At 35.1% G+C, this 22,485-nt stretch overlaps 2 protein-coding genes across 4 annotated transcripts; one reads left to right on the top strand and one right to left on the bottom strand.

Moving 5' to 3' along the window:
* The first annotated feature begins 6,868 nt into the window (after positions 1-6,868).
* On the top strand, positions 6,869-14,711 carry LOC104114029 (protein LNK1-like). Of its 3 annotated transcripts, XM_070181559.1 has the most exons (9): positions 6,871-7,011; positions 8,339-8,915; positions 9,034-9,370; positions 9,884-10,489; positions 11,103-11,251; positions 11,357-11,551; positions 13,278-13,412; positions 13,493-13,680; positions 14,298-14,711. In XM_070181559.1, the coding sequence occupies exons 2-6, from the start codon at positions 8,578-8,580 to the stop codon at positions 11,460-11,462; spliced, it is 1,536 nt and encodes a 511-aa protein (XP_070037660.1). In that variant the 5' UTR covers positions 6,871-7,011; positions 8,339-8,577; the 3' UTR covers positions 11,463-11,551; positions 13,278-13,412; positions 13,493-13,680; positions 14,298-14,711. The 3 variants fall into 3 exon arrangements, with proteins under 3 accessions (XP_009622666.1, XP_070037660.1, XP_009622664.1); XM_009624371.4 differs by lacking the exon at positions 11,357-11,551 and having other exon boundaries at positions 6,869-7,011; positions 9,037-9,370; XM_009624369.4 differs by lacking the exon at positions 11,357-11,551.
* A 1,307-nt stretch (positions 14,712-16,018) lies between these two features.
* Positions 16,019-20,277, bottom strand: LOC104114030 (uncharacterized). The gene is made up of 4 exons (XM_009624372.4): positions 19,926-20,277; positions 19,690-19,804; positions 18,766-18,949; positions 16,019-16,522 (listed from the first exon to the last, which is right to left on the bottom strand). The coding sequence occupies exons 1-4, from the start codon at positions 20,118-20,120 to the stop codon at positions 16,303-16,305; spliced, it is 714 nt and encodes a 237-aa protein (XP_009622667.1). The 5' UTR covers positions 20,121-20,277; the 3' UTR covers positions 16,019-16,302.
* Between the last annotated feature and the right edge of the window lie 2,208 nt (positions 20,278-22,485).

The raw sequence follows: 22,485 nt of genomic DNA, 5'->3' as shown, positions 1-22,485 counted from the left end.
TTTTAATAAATATTAGTTATTATTTTATTATTTAATATAGCATATAGAAATATAACATAATCCATACAAAGTCAAAAGAGATACACATTATATAGTAATCAAATAAATTATTTGTTCCTTATTTATTCTTTATTATTATTAAATTATCAAGTACTTAGTACTATACATTTACTTATAACTTTTTATTAACTTGTCAATTGGCTTAATATTTTGTTATTATTTCTCTTTTAATATAATATAGATATGTATTTCTTACTCTGAATATATATTTATTTATTTTTAACTTATGTTATTCTGTTTAAAAAGTTTCAATTGTCTAAATTTATGGACAAGAGTGGTTTGCTCTAGTGGTGAGCACCCTCCACTTCCAACCAAGAGATTGTGAGTTCGAGTCACCCCAAGAGCAAGATGGGGAGTTCTTGGAGGGAGGGAGCCTAGGGTCTATCGGAAACAGCCTATCTACTCTAGGGTAGGGGTAAGGCCTGCATACAAACTACTTTCCTCAGACCCCACTAGTGGGATTATACTGAGTTGTTGTTGTCTAAATTTATCAATACTTTTTTTGAGTGTTATTTATTTATCTTGTATTTATTAATTAATTCAAAATATAAATATCATAAAATTATCGTTATCCCTCTATTTTCGTACATTCTTTATTACGGTAATATTTGATTAGTTTTCTCATTTTGTATGTTACTGAAAATTTAAATAATGTAATTTTTTTAACTAAATTATAATTTTGAATTCATCAAAAGTATAAAGAGATTAGCCTTTCATTATTTTTATAAAAAACATACCAATAGTTTTAGTAATTATTAATTTGTGTTATATATACACACACACTTATCTTATGCATAATATCGTAATAGTATCTTTATATTTTATTATTATTTATTATAAAGTTATGAGTTCTATTTATTAACTAAAATTTCCTACATGAGAAATTTATTAGAATATATATTTTTACGCTATCGCTTGATTTTTTTTTTTTTAGTATTCTTCCTTTATGACTATTTGTTTATTATAATTTTAGTTATGCATATATGTAAGACTTTTCTCATCATAATTCTAATTATAAGTCTTATATTTTTATATTTTCTCACAAATTTATATTTTATTTCTGTTTTTTTTTCCTTTCTTATCTAATTGTATTATCCAGTACTTAATATTATTAAATTGGCATATGAATTTTTATTTATTGAAAATGTAAATAATGTAATATTTTTTACTAACTTATAATTTTTAATTTATCAAAAGTATAAAGAGATAAGTCTTTTATTATTTTTATAAAAGACCTACCAATATATATATATATATATATATATATATATATATATATATATATATGTATGTATATATGTATGTATAATATATTTATCTTATGTATAATATATTTATCTTATGTATAATATCCTAATAATATCTTTATAATTGTTTTGTATTTTTCATTATGAAATTATGAGTTCTATTTATTAACTAAAATTTCCTAAATGAGAAATTTAATTAGTATATATATTTTTACATTATCGCTTGATTTTTTTATTAGTATTCTTCCTTTATGACTATTTGTTTATTATGATATTAGTTATGTGTATATATACGACTTTTCTTAGCATAATTCTAATTATAAGTCTTATATTTTTATTTTTTTCATAAATTTATATTTTTTTTATTTTTTTTTGTTCCTTGACTATCTATTTGTATTATCCGTTACTTATTATTATTAAATTTACATATGAATTTTTGATAAATTACCAGTTTAATATAATACAATATTTATTTTTTGTATTACTCTTGAAATTTAACTTGACTTTATCATGTATGACTTTCTCTAATTATGTTGAAATTTAAATTTAGCAATAATATTTTCGAGTATTATTTATTTACTTAATTTTGTATATATATTTTTAAAGTGTGGATTTGTCATAAATCTACTAATAATTGTAATAATTATTATTTCTGTATTATTTTCAATAAGAAATGAAATTGAATTCTTCTTCCCGTTTGTATTATCTATTATAATATTTTTTAGTTACATGATCTTATCCATATAGCATGGCCATATGAATTATTGTTATTCAATTCTCATCTCAAAAAATAAATTAGTCTTATCTTTTTTTGGTCGTACTGAAAATTTTTATTCAATCGAGTATAATTATGTACATCAATTCTTTTTAACACTCGAACTAGCGCTCCAAAAAAACAACTCTTTCTTGCCTATCTATCTATCTATAAAGCCAAACTAAGCCTTGTATCGATTTACATGAAGATAGGGAAACTATTTAAACTACTTAACAGCTTGCTCCAGTGATGATTTTGTTGTCCTCTAATGTGTAGCTGTAATACAATATTCGATGAGCTATTTCTCTTTTGTGGCTTTGAAATCGTCTCGCATTTCTGTCCTGCCATATGTGGTAGACAGGAGCCGCAAATAAGAAGCTGTGAATTCCATCTCTAGCTTGGCTATTCTTTGTTCGCTTGGTCATCCAGTGAACTTCATCATCCCATATTCCTAGTTGTCTCTTTTCACCTAACCACATTAGTAGAGATGTCCATAAGCATTTGGAGTCGGCACAAGAGAAGAACAGATGGTCAGCAGTTTCCTCCAATCCTGAGTCACATAGCACACATGCACTTGGCACCTGTAGTTTAGTTGTCACGATGCTCCGTAGGATGTCGTGATGGCACCTAGTCTTTAAAACTAGGTAAGCCTAACACTTACTAAATAAACAGAAGAATTCGACTATTAGATGAAAAATACGAGATAAAATCTTATACAAATTACAATCCCCAAAACCGGTAGTACAAATCATAAGCTCTACTGAGTTTACTAGAAAAATACCTAAATACAACTGTTTGAAATGGATGTTAAACAATACAAATACAAAATCAGAGGGTGACTCCAAGGCCTGCGAACGCGACGACAAGTTTACCTTGAGTCTCCACAACTCGACCAGCCAGCTAATAATCAACAACAACCGTGGCACCTGGATCTGCACGAAAATGTGCAGAAGCGTAGTATGAGTACACCACAGCGGTACCCAGTAAATATCAAGACTAACCTCGGTGAAGTAGTGACCAGGGACAGTAGGGACAACCAAGACACCTACCGGACTAAACAACCTGAACAAGTGTGAAGGTGAACTAACATAGGAAATAATATTAATATAAAACTAAGGAGGATAAGGGACACAAATTAATACTTGCAATGATACATTAATAACAACAATATTTAATAGAAAACAGTCATGTAATAATGTTATAGACTAAACTGAACAGTCTAAGTCAGTGAAACCAAATAAAAGAAAAACAGCAACAACTCAATAAGAACCACCACTCTCACACCAGATTTGTTCAAGCATTTTCACGAGGTACCAAACCTCATAATCACAACTCACGGATCCCAATTCTTGAACCCTAATCACTTAGCACCTTGTGCCCTCATTTCAATCCATAACATCATGGACGACTCACATGCGAAGAGGAAAACTCTCACACAGAAGGCAAGTAGACAAGAGTACATGTAATGGTCAATAACGTCAGAACTCATCTCCTTAAACCGATATGGATGATTCATTTACGTGTATACTTGTGCAAGTGTTCTACCACAATTCAAGTCCACAATTAAGAGTGGAGATAAGGAATGACACATATAAAACGATCACCACGAAATGTACAGTGTAAATAAGACAACAATTAAATGGAATTTATGACAAGCATAACAAAATTAGCTACATAAAATAGAGCAAATAGAGCAACACGGAGGAAATCAATTAGTAGTATGCTAAGGAAAACAACAATCAAGGACAAGTGCACAGAAAAGGGGAAATGACAACTGAGCCCTCCCGAGGTACCGCATCGTAGTCTCAAATCGTAAATGAATCACAACGGCACGACAGAAATCTCGTGCAACAATAACAATCGCACGGCAAAGACCTCGTGCCACAATAACAACCGCACGACAGAAACTTCGTGCCACAATAACAACCGCATGGTAGAAATCTCGTGCCACAACAACAACCACACGGTAGAAACCTCGTGCCACAATAGCAACCGCATGGCAGAAACCTCGTGCCACAATAACACAACCCTGAATACAACACAAGAATACGACAAGTAAATCAACTCAGAAACTCCAAAATACAAAGAGACGGAAGAACGAGCTCACAAGGAAAGACACAACAGGAAATAATGGTACAACATAGCAATAACTCAACAAGGAAGAGATACTGTGTAGCAAAGATTCCGCATAAGTACAATTCAACGATAAGAGGGATAACGTGAATCAATGACTCCAATTAAGGGTAAGTCAACAATGATAGGGGATAACAAAACTTCAATTAGGGTTGAGCAATTACGGAAGAGATTCAACAAACTCAATTAAGGATAGCAGATTATGGGGAGGATAATAATAACTTCAATCAAGGATAAGCAATTACGGAAATGATAGCATAGCAATAAAAGAAGCAACTACTTCAGTTAAGGCACATAAGAGTTTAATCGACAATAAGGGTAAAACATGGAGTAATTAATTCCAATTAAGACACGTAAGGTGAATTTAGTGAATGGGGGATTTAACATAACAAAACAACTTCATACCTAATGAACATAAGAATCTAAGAGCCCTAAACAGTCAAATTCCCCAAATAAGCCCGAGCACATACTCGTCACCTCGCGTACACGAGATTCACATGACACAATTAGCACCAAAGACTCAAATCTTAATGGGTAGTTCCCCCACAAAGTTAGGCAAGATACTTACCTCAAGGAAGCTAGACCGTTACTCTAAAATAAACTTCTCGAGTGAAACAACCTCCGAACGGCTCAAATCAAGCCAAAATAACTTCAATTCATAAATAAAACCCGTCGAAAACATTTCCGGATAATAAAACTTCAATATTTAACAAGAACTAAAAAGTCAACCCAAAAGTCAACTTATGGGCCCGCACATCAGAACCCGATAAAATTTATAAAACCCGAACACCCATTCCGATACGAGTTCAACCATACCAAAATTATCAATTTCCGACATCAATTCATCCTTCAAATTATCATTTTACATTTTAAACGATTTCTTCAAAAATTCCCATTTTTTTCAAACTCAAAACACTAATTATAAGATAAAAATAAAGATAGAATCATGGAATATAATAAATTTCGGGTGAAGAACACGTACCCCACTGATTTGCTTGAAAAACCCACGAAGAATCGCTCAAATCTGAGGTCTACAACCCAAAATATGAAGAAAATGGCCAAACCCTCGACTTAGAGTAATTTTATGTTATGCCGAGGTAACATGAATCGCGATCGCGAATATGCGATCGCGAAGAAGAAAAATATCACCTGCCAAAAATTGTGCTACGCAAATGCGAATAGAGAGGTGCAAACACGGTGCACTAAGGATCTAAAGCTACGCGAACGCGATGGCACTCCCGCGAACGCGAAGGCTAACACCCATGGCCTTCCCTAGCCTGGTCGCCCACTACGCGATTGCGAAGCAACGAATGCGAACGCGATGAAGCAGAACTCCCACTTTCGCGATCGCGAAGCCTTAGCTGCGAACGCGAAGAACATTTTCTGCCTGCCTCCAAATTACACTACGCGAATGCGGCTGTCTCCTCGCGAACGCGATGAAGAACATTAGATACCAGCAACACAATGGTCCAACAACATGGAGAAATGGCCCGTAGACCATTCGAAACACGATCGAGACCCCCGGGACCCCGTCGAAACATGCCAACAAGTTTCATAACATAACACGGACCCACTCGAGATCTCAAATCACATCAAACAACGTCGAAACTACGAATTACACCATGAATAGAACTCATGAACTTTCAAATCTTTCAACTTCCGAAACTCGTGCCGAAACATACCAAATCAACTCGGAATGACGTCAAATTTTGCATGCCAGTTCCAAATGACATAACGGAGCTAGTCAAACTCTCGGAATCGCATTCCGACCCCGATATCACCAAAGTCAACTCTCGGCCAAACCTCTTAACCTTCCAAAACTTCAACTTTCCAATTTTCGACGAAATGCTTCAAATTACCCTACGGGCCTCCAAATCCAAATCCGGACGCACGCCTAAGTCCAAAATTACCATACGAAGCCGTTGGAATCATCAAAATGCCATTTCGGAGTCGTTTGCTCAAAGGTCAAATTCCGATCAACTCTTTTCATTTAAACTTCAAAAATAAGAATTGTTCTTTCAATTTAATCCCGAATCATCTGAAAATCAATCTCGACCACACACGCAAGTTATAATACACGTTACGAAACTGCTCGGGACCTTAGGTCACTGAACGGGACGCTAATTCTCAAAACGACCGGTCGAATCGTTACATTAGTCTTTATCATTTTATATATCTTTACATTCAAGTTATTTATCTATATTTTTTTCTTCTTTTTTATAATAGTTTTCTTTAAAATATATAGATATTTAATTATTTTTTATTCATTAAAAAAGGAATAACTAAATATTAACTAACCTAACTAATTTTGCTCTAAAATTTGATACTTGTTAATTTTTGTTGTGATACTTAGCATTATTATATTGATTTATTTCTTCTATTCAGAGAGAGAGAGAGAGAGAGAGAATAAATGTGAAAAAGAAATCAACTTTATATTGACTGAAATGTACGCGTCTCACGTTGTTCAACTGTTCATAATGGCAAGCAGCTGACACGTGTCTGTTCCTCTTACGTGGACCAATGAACTACTGAAAACAGATCGTTTCTTAGCCCTCTCCTCTCGTCCACGAATTTTGATACCCCAAAAACCCCTAGAAGTTTTAAGGCCACAAATTTGATCTCATTGCCCACTTGGCTTTCCACGTACTTATATTTAAAAATACGAGAAAATTTCAAAGCAAACAAAAAGCTTCTTTCCTCTCTCCCTATACAGAACTTCCAAGATCTGTGTTTCCTGAGAATCAAATTAGGGTTTCTGGAATTACAGTATTGATTTTCCGGCAAAGTTCGTTCTTTTGGAGATTTATCGGTTGTCTGGTGAGCTTTCCGACAGTAAAATTATCTTACCCTTTTAATTTTGCTGTATTTTCAGTGTTTCCAGCTTGTGAATTGATTTGTTGCTGAAAAGATTGCGAAATTTTTTAATCTGGAAATTATTGTTTTGAATGTTTCTGTGTGATACCTCTTTAACTGATGATTTCACTTAGTTGAACCCGATTTAGCACTTGATTGAGAAATACTAATAACATGCGTTACCTATATATATATATATAGTTTCCCTTTCTACACGGATTGGCCCCAAAAAAGAAAGAAAAAAGGAAATTTGGCTCGTATAACAAGTTCTCAGTGTAAAAGAAATGATAATTTTTATGAAGATAATAAACGATTAATTACTGTATACTAGATTCTTTTGTTAATCTTATTGTGATAATTTAGCTAGTTTTTTGTCCATAATAAAGAGGCGTACCTCTAATTAATAAATAAAAAAGGGTAGCGTTACCAACTTCATATCCACGTCCCGTTACTACTCGTCAATTGAGTTAGCAAATACCAGTGATTTATGAACACTGTTTGCTCTTTTTCTTGTTAAGCTGATATTTGCTTATTTTTCTGTTTGTTCAACCATCTTTTATATTATGTCTGCGTGTTTTTAAGATAATAGATACTGTGAAACTCACATTTATTCTTTTCCCTCCAGCCAAAAGAGAGACCAAATGAGAAAAAGAGACCATTGTGTCTGGAATCTCATTATTAGTGGCAGTCTTGTATTCTAATATTGTAGATTTCTATCTTCATGTTGTTCCTTTCGCCTTGTTTTCTTTTGTTTTGTTCCCGTTATTGCTTGACATGCTTGTTGCTACTGCTCTTTTCTCATTTTTTCTCGTGTCACGGGTCTACTAGAAACAACCTCTCTATAGGGGCAAGGTCTACATACTATCTATCCTCTCCAGACCCAACTTGTGGGACTATACTGGATTGATGTTGTTGTGGTTTCTGGAATCTGAATTATTTCACCTTCTCCTTTTACAACTTGCACCCCCCCCCCCCTAAATTTATTCTTTAGTTTTAATTTCTTGATTTTCTCTCAATACAGTAAATGTTCTTTGCCAAATTGGTATGGAGGCCTAGTTAATATACAGTAATTTTTTTATTTTATTTTTGAAAATAGGTTAATATACCATGAAATTGTCTTTCAGTAGCTGTGACTACTCATAATCTCTCAGGACTTACGGGTTAGACTTTTAGTATCTTCTAGATTGGCATGGATCATCATTCTACTTTCATCTGGCTTTTTTCATTTTTCAAATTGAACTTTATTAAATTCTACTCTTGGTGAACTCATTTTGACAAATGTTCTCTGCAGTTTCTACAGCTAAAATTCAGGTATTACAGCTAGAAGCTAAAGAGGGGGACAAGTTTTGCGATAGTGATAATCATATAGTGCAATATCCTATTGTGGATGTGTTGGTGAATTCCTTCCAAGAGTGATAACTGTGCAAGGAGGTGGTTTAATCAAGTATTGTGGGAAATTAATCTACAGTTAAATATTCTAGTCAGCGATAGGAGCAAGAATAAGTTCCTCCACTAAATAGTAGCAGCAGCATGATGTTAGAAGAGGACTTATGGGCGGATGCACCTGATTTTGTGTTGCCTAATACCTGTGGAAAAAGCTCATTAAATGTTGGGACATTGCATCATTGCTTCAAACGTAAAAACGTAGACTCCATTGACAGTGACTTCTGCCAAAATGGCCCCATTTTGGACAACAAGAAAGCTGCCATTGGGGAAAACTCATGTAGCTTTCCACTTGGTCCCATTTCTCTGGTAGATAATGATCTGAGTTGTTTTGACAACAACCGGGTGGATAAAGACACTAATGATCTCTTGTATTATAACTGGTCTGAGATGGGGAACTTTGAGGATATTGACATGATGTTCAGGTAATTGCTTTCTTCATATTCAGTGAGGTGAAGCTTTCAATTGTCCTATGTTTTTTTTTTCATGTTTAAATGGAGGAATTCTAGTTAAACTAGTACTCACTATTGTGATGTTCTCCAGCAGTTGTGATTCGACATTTGGACTTGGAGCCAGCAATGAGGATGGCCTTGGTTGGTTTGCATCATCAGATGCTATTGAAGGATCTAGAGATCGATTGAGGTCAGATATTCAGTGTCAAAACTCAACATCCAGTGCACTGAAAAATAACGGCAGTCTTGAAGTTTCAAGAACAGAGGAAATGGGCAGTTCAATTAGTGATTCTGGCATTAAAAGTCAACCAGTTTGCTATAACAGAAATTTGTGGCCCTCACAGAAAGATGAATTGGCCAATCTGAGCCATCTGTCTTTTGTGAATGGATCAAGTAATTCAGAGTGCAAACTAGTACCTCAAAAGAAAGTAAGTATAATTCTGTCTTGGTGTACTTCAAATTCTTCTCTCTTACTTTGCGTTCCGTGTTGGGTTATTTCTGAGGTGGGCGTTTGGAGAAAGTAGAATTTTTTGATAGACTCCAAGTTGAGATGTTGAATAACAGTCAACCGAGGATCAGCGGTAGTGTAATGGTAAATTTTAAAAATGATGGTAGTTCCACGATTCATGATCTTTCTCTGCGTGCGCGCGTTAATGTAAAATGAGATCTCATAACCTTAGCATGGGCTCAGTTCATCCTGAAAGTGCGATACCAATATTAATTTAAATTCTTCCTAGGGTGTGGTAACTTGTTTTGAAAATTTATATCATTCTTCGTTACTTAATTTGTGATACGTGGACTTTCTAATTGTAAATTAGGTTGATTGTTGAGTCATCTTGTCAAAAAGAATTGGGTGTATTCATCTTGACTGCTGTTGCATAAAGATAGTCAACAATGATTCCCCCTCTTTTTATTAATTTTGCTTGTGTGGTTCTCCACAGAATAATATAAATAAGAAGCACGCAAATCACCAGAACCAATCGGAAGGAAAGAGAAAATGTGTTTTTATAGAAAATGGTGATGCCTTGCGTAATATTGATGGCCTTTCAGAAGAGAGAAGACATTCTACTGAGGCCACTGGACCTAAAGGCAATTTGATATCATCGGGTATTCCTCAGCAAAATGAAGCTCATGAACATGAGACTGGTTACTTACATAGTAGTGTTTCTTACATGTCTGATTACAGTTGTTCAGATCAAATTGTCCATCACCCAACTTCATCGATTACCAAATCTGGAAATAATGGTTCCATGTCCCTTTCTCCCAAGGACTGCTATGCACCAAATCATCTGCAGTGTAGGCAGAGCTCTCCTGATCCTTCTTTTCAGATGGGTACTATCACAACAAGTGAAAAGGAGGAGGAGAAGCTACTTCAGCATTCTGGAATTAAGTTTGAAAATAGCAGTGATCCTGAAGGCATTAGCACGAGAATTCCACCAGAATTAGGTTCCTCAATTATAGCAGAGAGCACTTCCATTAGTTCTGGGTTGGATGAAGTAGCAGAAGAAACTGCTGGATTTCATCAGCTTCAACATGTCACAGAACAGGTAAACAGAATCTCTACAAAATTCACATGTGTTTCAATCTTGTTTGGTGATGAATTTATTTAATTGAGTTGGAAAATTAATTCAAAATTACATGTCAAGCAAGCCTTATTTTTTTGGTCCGAGTGTCCCTCTATGGAAGTAGTATGTGTTCAAACTTGTTTGATGCGAGTTCATTACTTTAAGCTGGAATATTTTATTTAACCTTACATGTCCAACCGACCTTAGATTTGATGGTTCGAATCTGAAGCAAATATATTTATTGCTCTAGCATCATATTATGTGCTAGAAATATTTTACATGTTGCTGTGGTTTAGATGGATATAGTATATTATAGGCTTGCAGTTATACACACTTATGGGCATGTTACTGTTGGAGATCTACTAAAGCTAAACTGTTTCATTTCTCATCATCTAGTTGCACACATATGTTGCTTCTTTATGGGGTAACACCTTAAAAGCTTTTGTTTTATTTTTTGAAATTTTGTTTTTTGCTTGCTTGATTATTCAAATCTGAATGGTTGAGGTGTAGCAGTTAGCAGTCCTGCTGAAAAATTGACTGATTCGCGGTATTTTCGTTTTTATAAAACTAATTATGTTTTACTTTGTTGGTTTAGTTGGATATAAGGACAAAGCTATGCATAAGGGATAGCTTGTACCGGTTGGCTCGGAGTGCTGAACAAAGGCATAGAGATGCTAATGTCATTAATGACTCTGGAGATGATAGAGATAGAAGCCAAGCATTGACTTTCAAAAGGACAAACAAGTATGAGTATTTCTTGAGCGCTAAGGGCCATTCTTCTCAAAACATCTCATAATCTTGACTCTCGTATTACAATTGTTTTAATGTGCATGCATAATATTTTCTCAGGATAGCGCGTGATCTTGGTTCTTGCATTGCACAAGTTCTAATGCATTTAGTACTACAAGCTTTCTGTGAGCAGCCAGTTAAATGTGTATTTTGGCATCATGCTTGAGCTTAATTTAGCTTACCTCACAGATGCGAGGTCTTTTGTGTGAATGCCTGAATAGTATCCCGAATTTAAAGTGGCATCTGTTTAGTAGTGTAAGTTCAGAACTCTGCTCAATTTCTTTTTATCCATTAGGGTTTCTCGTTGATCATTTATGCATTTTGCTAGAAAACAGAGTTTGTACCAGGTTTGCCATTGGCTGGTCACCCCTGGGCTTCTTCAGGACGATAGACAGTACGTACAGTACTAAGTCTTGTGATTAAGGAGCCCAATAGTACAGAGTAGAACTGTTCAGGTTCTATTATAAACATTAAACTGTGCACAACAATCTAGAGAAATAAGCAGGAAGGTGGATTTTAAATTACCGTTTCTAGTTTCCAAAGATTGCACCCTATGGTTGATAAGTAGACAGTGCTCTCAAGTCTCCACTACCCCTCCCCATCCTAAGATGACTGAAGCAGGGTTTTCTGTGCAAGAAGTTATTGCTTGGGGAAAAAGAAAAGGATAGACAGTTAGAACCTCGAAAGCTTATCGATTGTTGAAATTAATATACATGTCGTTGGAATTAGGAGTCTAGAATTGTTAAGTTCTTATTAAGATACTGCTGTTTATTGGAAAGATATCACGTTTAGTGTTTGACACCTTTAATAGGTATGTCTTGTATTTTCAAATTATCAAGTTTCCAATATATCTCTAATCTTCCATCATTCTTTTTCAAAATTTGATCATTTTACATTTCTCTCGAGGTAACGAGTGTCTTTCTAAATCCTTAGAATGCAGTTCCTGATCTTTTTTGTTTTCCCCTTTTTCCTGTTTCTGGTATCTTAAGAAACCTCATGTTCACAAGTTTAGCAAGGCATCTCAATGGACAGGATGGTACTGTAGGAGCATGTTTTTTCTGCCAAATAATGTTGGTAGATCACATTTGTGCTTGTTTGGTTGACGACCAAATCATAGTATTATGCTCAATCTTACCAGGCGAAGGAATAGGACTGTTAGGTTATGTTAGTGGCGATTGCGGAAATTAGACATTCCTCTTTAGGGGGAGGGGGGTTTCAGAAAGAGAAGGGGGAGGTAGGTGGTCAAGTTAGTGAAAAACTAAGCCAGCAAGTTAGGGGGTCTTCATTTTTTCTGTTTGGCTGGATGGGGGGAGGGGGAAGTGGGGAGGTTGAGGGTCAGTTGGCGGACATCAGAGGTGAAATTTTTATAAAGCATTACAACTTAAAGCCTAATTACCATACGTAACTATAGTTTGCCTAATTAATGTTCTTAGCTACTGTTCAATTCTTACCAGCTTGTATCACTTGTATTTAGACGCGCAACGAATACAACATGTGTCAATTGTATTTGTTCGCGTAACGAATATAAGTTGTATCAATTGTATTCGTTCGCGCAATGAACACAACTGAGGCGAAATACATGGGTACTTCTTGCATCTTCTTGATGCCTTTTTCTATAAAACTCATTACTTCATCGAAATACATGGGTGTATACAAAGAATACAATATGTATCGACTGTATTCGTCGCACAAACGATTACAACCAAGGCGAAATACAATAATACAGAAAATTACAATGCACTCGTAGAGAGTCGAACTCAAGACCTCCGCTTACTAAACAGGTGCTCGAACCAATTGAGCTACAAGAGCTTGTTGTGCTCTTGTTTCAGTTTAAAACGATTGATCTACCTGTATTTGCTATAAAATTCAAATATAGCTAAGAATGGTAATTTTCTGAAAGTAAAGCTACGAATGATAAATACAGTGTATATGTTTGTTGTGTCGCGTAATTTTTCCTAGATTCTAATGGCTTGTATTGCAGATGGCAAGGGTATATGGACATGGAAAGAGACACCAATTCTTTAGATCGATCTATTGCACATTTGCTCTTCCTTCGGTCTTCAGGCTCATCTGTAACACCTGCCCCTGATTCCTTGGCTTGAGGTCCCCTTCCACAGTAAGCTTTTCTAATATTAAACAACATTCATGTTTGACATTCTGGCGGATCAGACCTTATCCTGATAAATCAATGAACAGATCCATGGTTCTCTGAGTTGCCAGCTGGTGATGTCTGAGAACTTGATTTGTCGTGGAGAAATGCAGCTAAACGAGAGCGAAAAGTTGCCGATAACTGACCTTAAATACTTACTTCAAGACCGATGGTGGTGTCTACATTCAATCATTATGCTGGCCATGTATAGGGCCTATCAACAATATGTTACAAGGTATTTTACATGTTTTTGGATGTTTTATTGGAGATGTTTCCAGTCCATTTTGTTGCATCTCTTTGAATGGGCTTTCACAATCAGTTTCTTTTTATCTTCACTTTGCAATCCATCTTTGTGACTACCACTTTAACTCACAGGATCCATGCACAATAATCCATTCTTCTGTATGCAGATTTTGAACACCTAATTCCATCTGAGAACTGAGCATTTTCTATAATTCTGATATCTTCAAGCCTTGAATTAGTTCATTACATGCCTTTCCTTTTTCTGGAGTGTAGGCGGGGCTTTTATATAAATAGTTCCTCTTTTCTTTTTCCTTCTTTAAATTGGGGATGTGATTTTGCTTACATGAAAACAACAAACAGATTTAGACATTGTTTGCTGAAAATTGTTGAAGTATTTGATTGTGCAAATTCTGCAACCTGCAAGCGAAATCCAAGATTGCTTGTTTTTATCCTTCCTCTTCTATTGGTGGGCTTATATTAATTTCCACGTAGATAGTGAGCTCAGTAGCTGTTTCATCAGGATTCAGGAAGAAGATAATGTAGCTGGGGAAGCTGCTGAACATGCTTTATTGGTTCTAATAGGTGAATGTGTTTCTTTTCTTTCTGCAGTGAATAAGAGTATGAATGTACAAAGGACAATTGCCAACATATCAAAGAGTGACAGCATAGTGGAGTCGACCTAAACAGTGGTTCTACGTCTTTCCTTTTTGGGTCAGGTAGGGGTGGAGAAATAAAGGGTTGAATATACTTGGCAACCGCGACTCAAACAATTGTAAATTCTACTCGATTGATGGCTTAGAGTATACTCTCTTGAACAGTCTAGTGATAGGATCTTGGGGGTTATAATTGGCCTATGAGAAACATTGTTAGGGTAAAATGATGTTATCAATACATTTGCCTGATATAACTTACACGATAATTTTTATTTTTTGTGTATATGGCTATGTTTTGTCATTATATGAGAAAGAAACATTGTCGTAACATGTAAAAGAATTTATGTGATATGTAAATTCTTTTTTCCTATTATCATTTACAATTGTTTTTAATATATATGTCTATGCCATGCCATCATATGAGATACATTTTTGTAATGTACTAATATTTATCTAGCAAAACTTACTCGATAAAATATTTTCGCTAGAAATTTATCGGATAGATAGGGGAGGCGGTAACTTTTTACAATGAAAAAATAATTTATGGAATTTTATGAGTATACTGCATTAAATCCTAAGTTTAGGGACTAATTGAAATTCGCATGGTGGTATTTTGGCATGTCTATTTGTTTTTTTATGTCGGTTGATGTGTTTTTCTAGCATTTTGATTTTCTGAGCAGTGTAGAAAAAGTTTATTTATTTTTTAAGTGACAAAAACTTTTAGTGATTTTGGTACAGTAAACTAAAAATGTGATGACCGTTGGTGAATTTACAATAGGACTTCTGCATAACACTCATTTCTTATTAGCTTTCCAGCCAGTGAATCAGGTTCCGACAAAGAAAGGTAAATATTAGACAATCTTACAAGGCATTGGTTGACCCTCACCAATTTTCAGTCGTAAACTTGGATCTGTGGCAACAATGTCCCATGATCATAAACAAACCTCATTAAGTCGAGAAATTGATCTACGTGATGTATGATGAAGTCAACAGTAGGACCAAACTCTAAACCCTCTAAATGAGTGTCTGGTCAAGTTTTCCCAAGAAGAAAATTTTCTTTGGTTTTTGTGCATCAAAACTCTTAACTCCCTTCGACCACTTTTCTCTGAAACCATTTTTACCCCTTTCCTAAATCTCCGCAAACCATTTAAAAAACAAACTTTTATTTGTAATTGTGCATAGAATTTTCTCAACCCCAACTACCCTTCTTTCTTATGCTTTGTGATTTATTTGTCATTTTTATTCTTACGATGGAGGTGATCCAGGTGTCTGGATTAGCTTTAATGCACTTCTACAATTCCATCGAGCATTGCCACCTCCCACTAATACAATGAACTATTTGCATTTAATCATAAGATATCTGGATTTCTCACTTGATCCCTCGGAGAGAAACTGGCCTACTTTATGTATTATTGAAAGAAAGAGTCTTTTCTAAGCAGCTGTTTTTTCTTGATAACTGTAGAACAGAGGTATGTCACCTCACCATATCATGAGTTACCTTAGATAAATTAAACGGTTTTTCGTTAAGCTTATATCATCATTTAACACTGCCAAGAAATCACTGGCACTGTTGTCTGCTTAGACACTAATGCATACGTTGGATATGATGGAATAAAAGGCCAAACAATCATTAGCTATATCGAAACTAAAACAAGTGATCATTAACAGACGCAATCCTTTCTATCTGAAGCACTTGTTGACTGCACGACTTCTTCCAAACAAAAAGTATCTAAAACCCAATTTCAGTTGAAATGTGATACATCTTGAGGAAAACGAACAAAGAGGCCAAAAAAGAACAAAGTGGTGGCACTTTAGCTTTAACACCAACCAGAATCTACATCACAGGTTATGCACAATTCCTAAATTCACTTCAGCCGGGTAGATCTGTTAAAAGTACAGAGTTGATTGATTATGCCACTGGAGGACCTACATATAATTCGACCCACTTGTTGTAGACTTGACTAGTCAAATTGCTGGCGGAGATGCATTTCTGTCTCGCTTTTCCATGATGCATGGGACGACTGCCCCTTCATCCTCTTATTCTTCTCCTTGTCTTTGATGGTAGAGCCCTTCTTCTTGACTGGCTCTTCATCAGTGTCTACAGGCCGATCACTGCAAGCTGGGCACACCATCCCTCTTGCGTGCGTGTATGTTTTGGGAATTCCACACCTCAAGCACATCCTAATACAAGATGCATTTCATCAAAAGATAGTATATAAATGAAACTGCAATCAATACTCTCAATAAAAGAACTAGCACACATAGTCACATTGTCATATAATGATATATAATCCTAATCACATCCTAATGCGGCATATACTTCATCCAATAGAAAAAAGAAAAAGAAAGTTCATTCAGCAGTCTCTAGAAAAAGAACTAATACGTACTAGGTTAAATAGAGGTGCGGTTCTTACTTTGCAGGGACTGCCCTACCCTGGAGGGAACAGAAATTATAGTGGGGTTCACAGTGTTGCCATGGCAATGAACACTTCTAGAAAAATTCAAGCTAATGCATCTAGGCGTCTACAATTAAATTCATCACTAGTGCAACCCAACAAAGGGTGAAGCAGGATGAGAAAAGAATGAGCCCACTCCTTGACATATTTTCTATGCCATTTTTGGTTAGGGAAACATAAGTACGGTAGCCAAGATGGGAGGCCTGAACTCATGACGCTTGAATTGCAGGTACCACATATAGGAATAGCCATATTAATCACTAAAATCTATCACCTCTCAGAGGATTCGAGATAAATAGAAGTGTTGAAAAGCAAAAACTTACTTGCAGGATAACCTATCCCAAAAAAAAAATAATTACTTTGCAGGATATAATCATGCTAGGATAGGATATTATGTATCCAATGGTTATGTATTTATGTTTTCCCGAACACTCTCTGCATGCTAGCAATTGATAATCTTATATACACCACCGATGAAAAAAAACAAAAAATACTTCTTGCAGAATCAGTAGCTGCTCCTCTATAAGTTGTCAACCTAACTTTGGTTCCAAACTTATCAACAACTATAGAATTAAACAAATGAACTGAGTATTGGTTTAACAGATCCAGTCCAACCATCAAGCATGATCCTTTTCTTTTTCCTTTTTGCTGATTTCTCTTGGCGCCAAGAGTCCAAATTGAAAACAAGAGGGAAGTTTTCAGCTTAACAACACAAAGATAAAATCTCACAAGTCATCACCACTTAATAAAAGGAGAGATACATTAAAAGCTGAATCAAGGAAAATAATTAAACAGCAGCGATGTTCTCTTTCAATGATAACAGAAATTGCATCATAAATTAGTCTCGTCACAGCGTTAAAGCAAAATGTGAACTTAGTACAACTAACAAAGCAAATGATTAACGTTAGTGCGAAGTGATTATTCCAGACAGCAAAAAAAATTGTCTGGACTTTAGAGCTTGACTTCAATCGTTCTCAGTCCCCTTCCTGCCCTTCTTTACAGGCAGGTGGGGTCAGCCACAGGAAAAACATAGGCGAGAGTTTTTAATAGCTAGATTGACAAAACTGAGATTCAAAGGATATCAATACTAAACACTTCTGCAACCACATACTATACATGAAAATGCATGCAGGAAGTTTTACATGGATGCTATTTTTTCAAATCTACTATTTTTATGTTCATCCTTCTCAGGCAGTCAAGCTAATAAAAGGTGGTCTCTAAATCTTCACCAATATGTTATGTCCAATATCTTCTGCATCTACTTCAAAGGTTCACAACAATAAACCAACCAAAAACAAACCATGCTCCTCACTGGATCCAACAGCTGCGCCTTTGTAAAAAGCATCTTTTTTTTACTTATGATTCAAATGGATACAGCAGCTATAAATCTGGTCTCTATGGTAGGATTGTTTATCTTATTTAGTAAACCCCCTCCATTGCCTTTTATGTCTTTAATTTTCACCATCGCACGGCTTAATAACTTAGTTTGACTTATACTTATACAATGTGTTAGTAATAGTATAAAAGTATAAAATTAAGTACTAGAGCTTGTTTATAAGGTTAGGAAAGGAAAACACATGACATTGTAATTCAAACTTAAGCGTTAAATGCATTTGAAATCTCGAGATAGTGAAAGGCGTATGAAATATTAAAACCTTTAGTAGGGTGTCAACTATCAAAATTATCTAGTCGTACACGTATTTCAAATATTAATGACATTCTTAAAAATAAATTGTTGTTTTTAAAAGTGAAAACCGCCAAAATGACAAGGTCCATGGAGTTTGAAGTGTAAAACAAGAGGTGAAGCCCACGCTTCACTAAAGTGAACCGCACAAGATACAGAAAATTAAAAATACCAAACATATATAACTAATTCTAGCATTCAATTTACGATAATACTGACATTAATCCAGCTCACAAAGTTGAGATTCAGATAATGGACCGCTCAATCGAAATGATAATCCCTACCTCAGAAGCTCTGCCGCATCTTCTGCACCAGGATAGCTCGCAGTTGGCACAGGTTTGCCTCCTTGTACAGTGCCAACAGAAACATTTGCTTGACCAGTGGCTGTCCTTGGGATGCTCCCATCAACATCACTTCTGACCCTCTCATGTATCCCTACTAACTGAGCCTTTGACTCCACTACAGCACCTATAAGGGTGAAAGATAAAAAAGGAAAATGTACAAACCGTCTGACCATTAGAGATTCTCCTTTATTGTCACAAAGATGACTAAACAAAAGAATAGGAACAAATAGCGTGGTGGTAGTCGACACAATTGTTCAATTAAAGATACTTCCTAGTGCAAAAAATTGACATGCCCCATTTTAAAGAAAAGATTGTCAGCATATCACTATCAGAGAAACAGAGCTTTTCTTGCCTCTAGGGAAATCAATAGTGGGCTACAAGTGGGTCTATAAAGTCAACAAAAGTTGATGGAGCAGTCGACGACTTGAAGGCTATATTGGTGGCCAAAGGATACACATATTGAGTTGAACCCCTTTAGAGATAGGATTTGTTTCTCTATCTTAGATTATTAAACGCCGTGTTCGTGAAAAAGTAGAAACATTGGACTGCAGACTATATCTATAAGCTATTTAAGTTGCATTCACTTTGGGTTACCTATGTTATAGCTACCGGATAACTCTCCCCGACAAGGCTTAGATAGATGGAAAGAAATTACCTAGGGTTTCTTATCTCCGCTGGAATGTGAACCCCGATTTTTTAGGTTTTCACCCACCTCATTGATCATTAGGCTACACCCTTTGTTACCAAGCCATACTAATAGCTGATGTTAAATGATAAATTGTTCAAGGGACATTGTATAATTACAGCACCAATAAATACCATCATATATAGAATAAAAAGAAGTGTTAGGAGCTAGAAAAGTACCAGCTGGTAAATCATTCTTGTTTCTGCTGTACTTACGGCGACCGTGTCGCTGCCCCTCCACCTCCTTTCCAGCTTCTTCAACACTGTTGTTCAAAAACTGCGGCGGCCCTGAAATCTCCAATAATTTCCAAACATAAATGTTTCACACCGCACTTCACATTACAACAAAATAACATAAAAAAGATAATACTAATAGTAATAGTAATAATAATAAAAGGAATTTAAGGAAATTTTACTTCGGAAAAGGCAGCAAGAGCTGAAGGAAGCGAAGAAGATGAAACAGGGTTAGGGTCAAATATGGGTTTGTATCGATTTTTGTGTGGAACAACGTCGTCGTTTTCCTCGTCGGAGGATGATTTCTGGTACTGAGGTTCTTCTTGTTCTTCTTCCTCCGCCGCCGAGGAGTAGCCTTGTATGAGAGACAAACTCATCGTTACCGGTCGGCAGGATCCGAAAAAGATCCGAACTACAGACCCGAACTCGAGCTTCGAGTTTTGAGTTTTGAGTTGAGACACTGGTAGGAGGCTGCAGTAGCTGCCAATTATCGTTTTGCCCCTTCAAAAGTCACAGAAAGTACGAATAAATTTGCAAAATTGTCCTCAAACTATAATCAAAGCTGTTTTTGTACCAAGCTAGTTTTGCTTAAAACATTGTTCAATAATGTATTTCTTTTTTATTTTATTTTTTGGTTTTCCAAGTTTTTTGGTATCCATTTTAGAATCTCATTAATTTAGCTAGCGTTTGGCCATAGATTTTCAAATTTATTCTGAAAAATCTGATTTTGGTGAAGTTTGGTTTGAAGATAAAATATGTTTGGACATCTGTTTTGGGTAAAGTTTGATTTGGAAAAAAACATGAAATATGACTTATACTCACAAGTTCTAAAAACTATCACAAATACCCAACAGTACCATTATCAATAACATTCATTATATTATCGCAAATCATAGTCCTGAACATAAATAAATTTGATACAAAATTATCATTTTTATAATGAACTACACTATATACTATCAGATGACCGAGAAGACGAAGCAATATCATTACAAAATAATAAATGGTGGGCTCTTTTATAAAATATAAAAATTTGGGGCAATTTTTAAAAAATATAATAGTGATATTTTGGCCCATTGGGATTTGTGATTTGGGATTTGGCCAAAATGTAGGCAAAATCTATGGCCAAACATGTGTTTGCCAAATAAAATTTAAGTTTATTTTGACAAAATCTAATGGCCAAACGCCTCCCTTTTCGGGGATAAGGGTTTCGTACCAAAAGTGAATTCATTCATAGCTCAAACCCGAAATTTTTAGTTAATGAAAAGGGATTGGTGATAATAGCAATAGTCAATAATTTTAATGTTGTTAAGATTAACTCCTTTTTGAAATATCAGATTTATTATCTAAGTTTTTATGTATGACTATAATAAAAAATTTAGTAAACTTTATACATTTATAAACATATAAAAACAGATGAAAAAAAGACATATAAAAATAGGTACAACAGCCTAAGTGGCACTTCTACTTGTTTTATTTTGTCATCTTAGTCCCCGTACTTTGTGATTTTTCCAAGTGAATACTTACACTCGTTCAAACCCTGTATAATAAATGCTTATGACTAGAGGCTGAGGATGCGTGTAATACAGTCGGCTACACGTAGGACTCTATGTCATTACTAGTACCACATAGGAAAATAAAAGATTGAAAAATAGGACTGACCACCCAAACCCAATATTTCCCATCATTTTATACTTTGCCGATTAGATTAGGGCTTGAAACTTCTCGAACCTCTTTTATCTGTCTCTCTTCTCCGTCGTCGTTGCCGGCATTTGCGATCATCAATTGTGTCACCTAAATTTCTGGGGTAAGTTCCTTCATCTGTTCATAAATTATTTTTCTTATTTATCTTTATTTTTCTCTTTGATTTAGGGTTTATGGAAAGGCTGCATTAGGTTGCATTTTTTGTTTAATTTTCTTGAATATATGGGGCTTTTGCTCTATTTTGTTACCTTTTGAAGTGTAAAACCCCTTTGATGCAGTGTCATGCATACAATGGCATATTTGGTTATTCCATTTAATTTCTAGGTTCTTTTGTAAATCAAATTTTATCTAAAATTTATGCATTTTTTGTGAAGTTTGTTGGGTCTCGTTCTTGTTAATGGTCCACTAGTGTCTATCTGAATATTATAGGGTATTTTGGAGAAGAAAAAGAAATTTTGGAAGCTTCTTTACTCAAAAAATTATTATTTTTTGTTGGTTTGTTTATGGAGTTATGTAAAGGTAAAAATTTTGACAACCAATATTCGTTGCTAATACTGTTTTTTGCCACTTTGCAAGTATGATAAGAAAATGGCTTCAAGCATAGTTAAGCTACAAGTTTACCACAACGATAATTTTGTTTCAGACTCTGAGCTAAGATATGCTAATGGACTAACTTGTCCTCATTTGGCTACAGTTGATGTTCATGAGCTTCATATTATATTATTTCACAAGTTTGCTAGGGACTTAGGTTTTTTAGAAGTTGATTTTTTTGGATGGAAAATTAACAAAAAGGGTGGCTATTATATCTTAAAAACAGATGCTGATGTGTTAAAGTTTCTTAACACATTGAGAGTGGTGACTTTGTTAATGTTTGTATTGTCCATGTAATTAGTAATCATATTCTTGTTGAGGACATAACTTAATTGGTGTACCCCACTCTACAAACACATGAGCATGCAAGTGGGTTAAATGCTAGGGCTGATGTGTCACCTCACACCAATGATATAAATAAGACTAATAATGACGAAGATAAAGGTA

The sequence above is a fragment of the Nicotiana tomentosiformis genome, chromosome 7 (assembly GCF_000390325.3).
Source record: "Nicotiana tomentosiformis chromosome 7, ASM39032v3, whole genome shotgun sequence".
Classification (NCBI taxonomy): Eukaryota; Viridiplantae; Streptophyta; class Magnoliopsida; order Solanales; family Solanaceae; genus Nicotiana; species Nicotiana tomentosiformis.
The sequence above is the reverse complement of the archived record's forward strand: the minus strand, read 5'-3'. Positions and strand labels throughout refer to the sequence as shown.